The sequence below is a fragment of the Lepisma saccharinum genome, chromosome 1 (genome assembly GCF_977018435.1).
Source record: "Lepisma saccharinum chromosome 1, izLepSacc3.1, whole genome shotgun sequence".
Lineage (NCBI taxonomy): Eukaryota > Metazoa > Arthropoda > Insecta > Zygentoma > Lepismatidae > Lepisma > Lepisma saccharinum.
In genome coordinates this window covers 135,774,199-135,784,870 of record NC_139229.1, presented here as the reverse complement: position 1 = coordinate 135,784,870, position 10,672 = coordinate 135,774,199, and the positions used below count along the sequence as shown (strand labels likewise).

At 38.7% G+C, this 10,672-nt stretch overlaps 1 protein-coding gene across 2 annotated transcripts in view; it reads right to left on the bottom strand.

Moving 5' to 3' along the window:
- Positions 1 to 1,435: 1,435 nt before the first annotated feature.
- l(2)gd1 (lethal (2) giant discs 1) overlaps positions 1,436 to 10,672 on the bottom strand; it is a 64,712-nt gene continuing 55,475 nt past the window's right edge. For both annotated transcript variants that reach the window (XM_083138864.1, XM_083138873.1), the window contains 2 exons: positions 7,014 to 7,104; positions 1,436 to 1,954 (listed from right to left, as the gene is read on the bottom strand). In XM_083138864.1, coding sequence (XP_082994990.1) covers positions 1,832 to 1,954; positions 7,014 to 7,104 — 214 coding nt within the window. In that variant the 3' untranslated portion in view covers positions 1,436 to 1,831. The remainder of the gene's footprint in view (positions 1,955 to 7,013; positions 7,105 to 10,672) is intronic.

The following is a 10,672-nucleotide window of genomic DNA, read 5'->3' as shown; positions in this document are numbered from 1 at the left end:
GGAGGAAGAAGAGCGTGCACATTTCAGAGACAATTTATATCATTTTTGCTGTTTATTTTCTTATGGGGAGGATGAATTGATTGTGTAATGTATTTAAATAATATGGTATATTATATTATATATACGTATGTGTATATACACACACACACACACACACACACACACACACACACACACACACACACACACACACACACAAACACAAACACACACACACACACACACGTACGTACGTATATACTATATACCCATCAATGCAATAAAACTAAAACAGTGAGATAAACACGCTTATGGAGAGAAGAGGTGGTGCTCACTCTCGAAATATAGTGTTAGAAAAAGTATAGTTAAAAGCATTGCAGAATGGATTATGTCAAATTAACATTGTATGCTTATGTAGAACCATTGTCACTAACATCCAGAGAATAACAAAACAAAATAACCAGTCCTTTCCTACTTTAATTATAAACAAGCATATTAATTACAATTTTTAACAAAATCAACCAATATTACTGTATCTTAAAAGACATAGTTTGAAGTTAGACTTCCGTACCTCATTTTTCAGTTCACACATAGAAGCAGACCCGTATCATCACCATGCTATCACTCACCACTTGTTCGCAATACAGGGTTGTCAAAAAGTGGGCATACCCCCCCTTTATTTTTGACACTACGATGGTAATAGTTGAATTACTTGATATGAACACATACCTGTGTCATTGATTAACCACCTCTGTGACTTCTTGGAGGCCCTTCAGAATGTATTGAGGGGAACGTCACCGCCCAGAAAAAAAGGCCTTATTCACACTTGCATCGCAACGAAGTGTGCCAAAATATGGCGCAGAGTTCGACCGATGTTCCGGACACTTAAACCATCAGGTATGTGTTCAAGCATTCAACCACATCATAGTGTCGAAAATACAGAGGGCAGGGGTATGCCCACTTTGTGACCTCCCTGTACACAGCGGCACATTCCTAGCTATCAAAAAACTGGATTATATGTCTGATTTCACATTTGGCATGTACTTCTACGGTTTTGAACATGACTGGCACTTGCAAATACTCGTACACCATCACCACAAAAAATTGACCTACTTGTACACTGTTATGGCATCTGTGACTTTTGCCCATGGGTCACAGCACGTGCTCAATGAAATAACAGCTACATGAATTGAAACCCAGACTTCCTACAAAGAATCAGGTGGTTGATTTAGTGACAAAAGTTTCTTTGTTTTAGGTTCACTTATGCTCAGATAGGCTAATTGAGACTAAACCTGCAGTTAGAGTGAGATCCAAACCACTGTACAATATGCCTTTACCAGAGATCAAACCTGTACGTGACTACAATGAGAAATGGTTTTTACAGTGTAAAGATTCTGACCCTAATGAATTTGTGGCAAATATGAGTGCTTTTTCTTAACATCCTTCTTGAACTTACCATCTGAATACCCCAAGTACAACAAAAAGTAACTTTAGTCCTCAATTTCAGAACAAGATAATTTATACACTATAGTGCAGTTTATATACATTCTATACATAGTTGAATACATTAGCGCTCCTCACAACAATATAAAATTTTTATATCACAGGATTTACTTCATTCTAAGTAAGCAAATGGCTGTTAAAACTTGTATAATCACTTCAATACTTCATATTATGCTTGTTTGGCAGTCAAGCTGCCAATGCATACTGTGATCCAAAGGCAGCACATTTCAATCAGTCGTTGAAAAACTATATTAATCACATTAAAAAAAGGCAATGGGCTGCTATGATTACACCTTGAAGTATGTCACCTCCCATCCCTGCCTGCACAGCAATTCATGGACGGCAAACTTCAGAAAGCATCAATGACCAACCATTTTTCTGACACTTGTTCGACTTGTTTCATTGCAATTGGATTTCTGACTCTCACTTTTACTTCCAGCTTCCCTCCAACAGGTTTTCTGCCATCCATTAGCTGGAAGATAAGAGCTTACGTTAATCAAACAGATTGTTGATCTAGTAGTAAGTTAAAATTAAAGTGTAAGCCTATGTTTCCATGATGATTTTCTCAAATTTTTAAGGATGTAAACAATTCTCTCCCTCTTTTCTGGTTAGCCTACTGTACACATTAGGGAAATAATTAAGATCACCATGTGCCTTGTAGTAAATATATGTTGAATATATTAGGGTGCATCAAATTAAAACGGAACAGGGGCCACAGAATGAAATCAGCATGGTTTATTTCAAACGTAATCTCCAAAGTTACACACACACTTATCCCACTGTTTCACCAAGTGGTGAATACCATACTCGTAGAACTCCTTTGGCTAAGATCGGAACAAGTTGAGAACAGTGTCCATGACTTCATTGTCCGAGTGGAAGCACCGACCCTTGAATGCATTTTTCAACAGACCAAAGATATGGAAGTCGCATGGTGACAGATCAGAGCTATACGGTGGGTGTTCCAACACTGTCCACCCACACGTCACCGACGTGTTCTTTGTAACAGCTGACATATGTGGCCGCATGTTGCCATGTAGCAAAACCACTCCAGAGAACATCAGGCCGGACAATACTACTGCCTATGCATATCACATGTTCACATGCGACTACCTAGGGTGAGTCCATTATGCAGTAGGGGTTTCCTTCCTTACCTCCTGTTCTACCTCTACACAGGGTTGTCGCCATACACATATATAAATGTAACCCAATACATCCACTGTTCATTTTCATTTGATGCAACCTTATATATGAGATCTTACTAGGAAATCAAACTCAAGCCAGTTTACATATAGGTGGTACACAACAGCAACACATCATCCACTGAGAATGTAAATAATTTGAACATTTATATAGGTATGAATTCACATAGGTATGAATCCTTACAGCATAAAAACCAGGGCTCTGTTGTTCGCAACATTCAATATAGAAATTTCAAATGTTTATGCTATATACAGATGGGGGACAAAATAATACGAACACCTGTGAAAAAGTATGCCACATTTCACACCGGCAGTACAGCAGCACCACCTGGCACTGAAGTCTGCCACCTAGTGGCTGTGAAGGGGAAGGTATTAGTTTGCCAACAGCAGTCATTGGTGGTGCATTCGTCTATCATACGCTCTCAAGAGACACTGCAATGTCAGACCTGACAGAGTTCCAAAGAGGCATGATTGTTGGAGCACGTTCAGCTGGAGCCACGGTGACTGAAACCTCAAAGCTTGTTGGGTGTGCAAGGAGCACAGTATCAGCCGTTATGACAGCGTACACAACACAAGGTAAGATGGTGTCTTCAAAGCACAACAGTGGACAAAAGACAAAGCTTGCTGCTCGGGATAGGAGGGTGTTGAAGCACATAGTGGCCCGAAAGCACAAGCAATCGTTATCCGAGATAACATCTGAAATGAACAGGCATCTCCAGGACCCCATTTCAAACAAAACTGTCAAAAGGGAACTCCATGCTGCAAACATTCATGGCTGAGTGGCAATTCGTAAGCCATTGGTGACATCACGTAAAGCTGTCAAGCGACGCCAATGGTGCAGAGCTCACAGAAGTTGGTCCCCACAGCAGTGGCAACAAGTCATCTGGTCTGATGAATCAACATTCACGTTATTTCAGACCATGGGGCATGTTTATGTGTGGAGAGCGCCTCGAGATGCATTTCATCCTGACTGCCTCTTGCCGACTGTGAAGCATGGAGGTGGGTCCATTATGGTATGGGGCGCGATATCTTGGCATGGTGTGGGACCACTTGTTTTTCTGCATGGGAAGATCAATGCCAGTCACTATCGCAGCATTCTGGGGGATCATGTCCATCCTTTTGTCCAGACTTTATTTCCTGGGGACCGACCGCTTTTTCAAGACGACAACGCTCCTATCCACACTGCTGGGTCTGTCCAAACATGGTTTGAAGAACATGACGATGAAGTAGGACATCTTGAATGGCCCCCACAGTCTCCTGACCTGAACATTATAGAACATTTGTGGGGATATTTGGAGTCCAAACTTCGTGCTCGAAGTCCACCTCCAGCTACACTTTCGGAATTGGAGACTGCTCTGGAGGAAGAATGGCTCCATATTCCCTTAAACATCGTGCATGACCTCTATGCGTCCATCCCACGTCGCATACAAAGTGTACTTCAGTCACAGGGTGGTCCAACCCCCTATTAATAAAGATTTTCTCTACATTCACAGGTGTTCGTATTATTTTGTCCCCCATCTGTATATAGCTATGGTTCTAAACTTGCTACATCACTATGCAGTGAAACCTCATCATATTTTTAGTGATGTTTATCAAAAGTTATAACATGTCTTATTAGAATTGGGTAAGCTGAGTACATTTTGTGGTAAAATATTAAAGGTAAACTGAACTGAGCTCCATGACAACAGTCATAGGGCCTGTGAAGCTGCTTAACCTTAGGTGATGGGCAATCAGTGTATCGTATGAAGTCCAAATTGACATTATTTCACCAAAATAATTTCACCAAAATAATTTCACCATAATTTCACCCCTTGAGCAATGAACCCAGTACAACCTGAGCCAAAGTTGTGAGAATGCTAACAGTTTAGCTACACAGAAGCTCTAAAATATTAAATCTAGGCATATAAAATCAGAGTTCTTCTCTGGGGCTGAACAATCTGAGTTATTGTGCTTTGGGCTCAGACTGCAGAACAGCATGCGTTCAAGTGGGTTCTTGGCCTTTGTATAGGACTGGTGGAAACCCACTATCGTGATGAAATTGGGGAGCTACGAATGAGTAATGTAACCTGGTCTCGGATATCTCCTATAATAATGGCTGGGGGTTTGACGTGCTGATCCCATGTCACCCCATTACTGGTTGTAGATCTCCATACCTCTAGGTAGGATTGTGGGAGGGAGACTGGCAGTCGGGAAATGGGCCTAGGTCCTTGGAGGGCTGTCGTGCCATGGGTTATATCATATATCATAGTGCATTCCACAAAACCAAATTCCCTACTTTTCAAGTATTCCAGTGGATGGTGCCTCTACCATAAGGGGACTTTTCAAAATTGCCACGATATTATATATAGATATATAAAAATTTAAAAAATCACAAATATTTTTAAAACGTAGCAAAACTAATTGTCCAAGAGAGATGAAATTGCCCCCCCCCCCCAAGAATATCGGCTTTTAGCGGATGTGAAATTTATATAATTTACCTCCCAATAATGTCAAAAATGATAGTTAAAAAAAGAAGAAAATTGAAATAGATCAAAGTGAACGGAAAAAAAATGTGCAAAGTCACGTTCAAAGTGACTGTATATTTCTTGAGGAAAATAATAATAATAAAAAAAAAAGATATAAGACAAGCAGTGAAGCCATCTTACGGGACACATTTTTGAAAAATTGCTTCGAGCTTTGAACCTGTGGATACTAGATGCACCAAATTTGAAGGAAAACACAATCAAAGGCCCCTCTTGGAGAGCACGTAAACAAATTTCCCCAATTATAATAAAACAATTTGTTAATTAAGTCAATAATTTTAAATAATGTTAATTTTTGAGAAAATTCAAGATCTCTCGGCAGGCCTCGGATTGTCGCATACAAAAAAAAGTTAGTTCTCAAAGTGTGGACACTTGTACATTTGAGGTAAGTTTTGTCATCAACCCATATACTACTGCAATTATCAAAAACAAGAACTGTCACTTCAACTAAGAAAAGATGTCCCGAAAATTCACTTTTAGCGTCAAACCTATGGATGCTGGATGCACAAAACCTAAAAGAAAGCGCAAACATATGACATATTTTTAGCACCATTGCATATTTTTTCTTTAAATAAAAAAAATAAAAAAACTTCTTTTATCAGTACTCACTTATTCAATAGAAATAACAACTAACATTTTGTGATTCGAGTATGTCAACCTCATATATATATATATATATATATATATAAAAACCAGAACTGAATTATCATTTGTAGTTTTCAAGAAATCACATATTAATTGCTGCCACATGGTGTTGGTAACATAGGTCTACCGTCCTGAACAGAATACACATGCTGGTAAGACAGATTTATTTATCATCAGCCTGCTAAAGGTTAAATAACTTTACAGACCTCTCTATTATGATTTAACATACTAGTTTGGTTGCACATAAATTACAGAAAAGGGCATTTTTATGCAAAATATTGTACAGGGTGGCCAGAAAGTCCCTTTACACCTCCACTTATTTCATACCTGCATGAATAATATTTACAGTTAGTTGTCCAAAACATCCGTATGTGCACCTCCATGATCCCTGCACAGCTTGATATGACCATTGATGGCCATTGGACGGAATGCGTGCAGGCCTAAGTCCATTTTCATGTGGAGCTGCATTGTGCTTTTTGCAATTCCAAGTTCTGCAGAACGCTTTGTGGTCGACTTGCAGGGTGACACACTAACGTCTGCACACGTTTCCTTTCGGGTTGATGCAGGACCATAACGAGGGGCATCCAAAACACTTCCCAGACGAAAAGCTTTCTTCTCCCATGTGATCAAAGTCTGACCACTTGGTGGCTCCTTACTGAACCGTTCACGAAACCTATCCATCACCTGCGGCATATTTTCGTTGTTGTGCTTCCGTTCATGGACCCACACACACATTTGTCACTAAGCGCTCCTTCAAAGTGAAGTCACTGGTATCTGCCATTGTTGTTCACCAAACATGGAAAGGCGCGACAATGAACTGGTCAATGCACACACTTTTATTCTCCCTCCACGGGCAATTATGTGGCAGTCACGTGGCAATTCACGTGAGGAGCACTGTTGCCATATCAATGATCAGGATGGGAGGTAAAAATCTTAAATATCTTACCATCTTACATTGTTACACGCAGTTAGTTCTGGTGTAAAGGGACTTTCTGGCCACCCTGTACAAAAAAGAATCCAGTTAGGAGGAAAAAGTTAAATGTGTTTTCAGTTTCCTAGCTTGGCAAATAAATCAAGCATTTAAGTTCTCTAACTTTTCCATTTCCAGGCCAGTGAGAACCATGACATTATAAGGAGCATAAAAAGAAGATGGTAGATTACTTACATCAAATGCTTCATGAATTATGCATTTAGTTTCTAATGGCTGAAGTTTGACTGCCACAGTTCCAATGAGTGCATCACTTCGAAAGAGGCCCCTGTAGAGGGAAAAAAAGTTACATTTGAATTTGACAACAAATTCAAGTGTGAATAAAATTTATCTCAAATGGAATGTATTAAACTGAATCTTTAGTGCAAACTGTCAGAACAAAAATAACATTCTGTGCAAAACTATAGTTCCTAAAAAACTCTCAATGTTACATGTATAAAATAAAACAGTTGAAAAACACACAGTCAAGGGAACCTTCCAAAACGATCCTCTTAAAAGTTCACATAACCACTGTTCAATGTTACAAAATAATACAGTAAATGTTGCTAAAGTGTTTTTTTATTCTTGCTGTGACATTTCATCCTGGTTCCCCAGAAGTTCTTCAGGCTTACACTAACAAGATGCACACACACGTTGTGGGTGCGTGTGTCTATCTATACAGTATTATTTTATAATAACTTTCGGAAACAAAGGAACAAGCGAGAAAAATGTTAATTTGTGCGCAGCAACCCCAGTGATTTAGGAAACAATGCCACAACACAGGTCTGACTTCACCACTGCAATTGGAGCAAATTTGTAAACATTCCTAAAGCAAATCCTACTGAAAGTAAGTAGTCTTACTATAGTGCAAATATCATATTACTTGTAGACAATTTTGGTTTTATTTACAAGGAGTAAATCAATATTGATGTTGCTAAGGTAAGATCATCCTATGTTGACATATGGAGCACTAAAAGAAATCCTCTTGTTAAATCATGATTTATATATAGTGTTCATAAAGTACACAAAGTCAGGTAATTCTAGGTTTTCTATCATAAGTTTGTTTCTCAGAGTGAAAGAAAGCCCTCTGGCACGTCCTATCCCTCAAAAGATCCTTCATTATTTCTCTTACTTTTGTACATCATAAATTTGAAGTATTGAAACAATATTTACAATAATAAAACAATATGTGATGCATGTTTTCTGGCTTTCGATACGGGATCTGCTACTACAGGGTGTCTACCAAAGTAACAAATCCAAAATTCTTGACTTTTCCTTTACCATTTTCTTAAGATTTATTTAATCCTTACTATAATACTTACTTTAATCCTCCTATAATTAGGTATAGTTGGAAATTACGAAAATGGATATTTTTATTCAATGAAAAATCCCTACCACAAGGTTGGTTAAGATGAAAACTAAAGTTGTACATTAACAAGAGTTATTAATGCATCTAAAAATTAATGCTTCAGACTTCATCCTGGATGGGAATGGCCACATTACTTTCATATTTAAAAACTTCATGTATAGAAGAAAGTGAAGAAACAAAGTGAAAAAATCTTAATCACAATTCAATACAATTTTAGTAGGACTCAACCGATGTATCAGTATTGGCTGATACCAGTCGTATCGGTATCGGAAAGTATTGGTTGGAATTCTTCTACCGATACTTTCCATTGGCCGATACCAGTCGTATTGGTATCAGAAAGTATCAGTTGGAATTCTTCTACCGATACTTTCCATTGGCCGATACCAGTCGTATCGGTATCAGAAAGTATCAGTTGGAATTCTTCTACTGATACTTTCCATTGGCCGATACCAGTCGTATCGGTATCGGAAAGTATCAGTTGGAATTCTTCTACCGGTACTTTCCAGCATTTTGGTCTTTCACGGACTCAGCAAAAATGCCACGCGACACTTTCACGGAGTCTCTTTATCCTGGAAATTATGCAAAATTAAAACTTTCTTTTTATTTTGCACTAATTTTGAACGAAAAACTATATTTTGTGATAATATCTATTTTAATATTCTGATGCAATTCTTGAATTCTAAAGTAAATTTCTTGGTAAATTGATGCATGTAATTGGAGAAGAAAATGTACACACCAATATTGATCAATATTTTGAAGAAATTTTTATTATCGACTGAGCCCTAAATTTTAGATTTTCAAATATTGAACTTTATCAAATTCCGGTACAGGTATACAACAATGTAAATTCACTATACTGTAAAAAATAGCAAAAATTCTTGACCACGGGCATAATTTCTTGACCTTTTCTTGGCCTACCTGTTGATTTCTTGGCTTTTCCTTGATTTTCTTGACTGGTAGACATCCTGTTTAACTAGGTGCATTCAAGTCCTAAGGTTCCCCCCCCTTTCCTTTTCTCTTCAAGAATGGGAGCAGATAGAAATACGAGAGTTGTTTTAAAAGATGCTGGGTTTCTTTATGATTGTGAGAGACAGATGGCATCATCACACAGTTCACAGAATGCTTGTGAAAAATGTGCACTTGTGGATGCATTAGTTCGAAGGAGGGGCCCATTAGAACACCCATCTGGATAAAACTTTCCGCATTTACAGGTCTTCATGAAGGGTGGTGTGCAGAGATCCAAGATCTCTGGAGCTGAAATCTTCCGCAGTCAATTGGCGGTCCTGCATAACCATTTCTTCCAGTCATGCGATCATGTCAGACTGGCTGTGTGGCTTTGGTTCGTTCATGCATGATGTTCAGCGTTCTTGAAACTTCTGCACGCACAAATTCACTCTTCTCACGTCCCTAATGCCTTCTCCGCATGTTTCACAGCACTGGTAATGAATGTTGATGGGTGTCATCTGAAGCAAGTGGGGAAAATGGATGATAAGATGCTGTTCTTGGAACATGAATCATCAACTGTAGTGTCTAAAATGCTTCTAACGACAACTAGCACCATGACCCTTCTATGAGCTGGACAATGCTTGTCTATCTTCCACAACCATAAAGAATTCCAGTGCCTTTTAAAGCAACTCTCATGTTTCTACAATTGAGACCTTAGAACTTGAATGCACCTAGTATTTTTTTTCCCAAGTAGCTCCACAACTGTCCTCACAATGTCAGGTCAACACCAAGATTTTGGGGCTGCCACTAGGGACTGAACCCAGGATCACTTGCGCCAAAAGAGCTCACCATATTGCCTGCTGAATACTATTTTGTCGTATGTCCATCTGAACTAACTTCTCAGGAGAGGTGCTTAAAGTTTGATTTATGTTGATTTGGAATTCCTTACAATATATGCATAAACATTTTATTCTTGTTCATAATTCACACCACCTGACAACCATACATCGCTTCAGAACTTGACGCAATAACATGTATGGAACACGATGTCGTCATCAACTCATCTCAGGCTAAAAGTGGAGATACGACAAAACACATTCATCTGGTGATATGTCTACTCTCGCAGGATATAAAATGTTACACTTTTTTTGGTATGATTGAAAGCTAGTATCCACTCTTGCTCTTTTGCAGCCTGGGCTGATGAAGGAAAAAACTACAATTACATACATCATTTATTTTTTATCAGTGACAGTAGAATCTGAATGTTGCAGATCCCAAAACCCATTTCAGAACAATGACTAAAGCATTTAAAATACTCCCTTGGCCAATGCTAGCTTGAACTTCGACTGCAAACACAGAGTAGTCATCGAAACTAATTTTAATTCAAATGTGCTTCGATACAGTTGCACCAGCAAATCTGCCAATCTCGATTCCAATCTCTACACTGTGCAGGTTACCACTGAAAATCAGTACTTACCAATGAGTTGAATAACATTAGTTTTCTCCCCCTTTTCGTGTATGTGCACACTTTTTTTAAAAACAG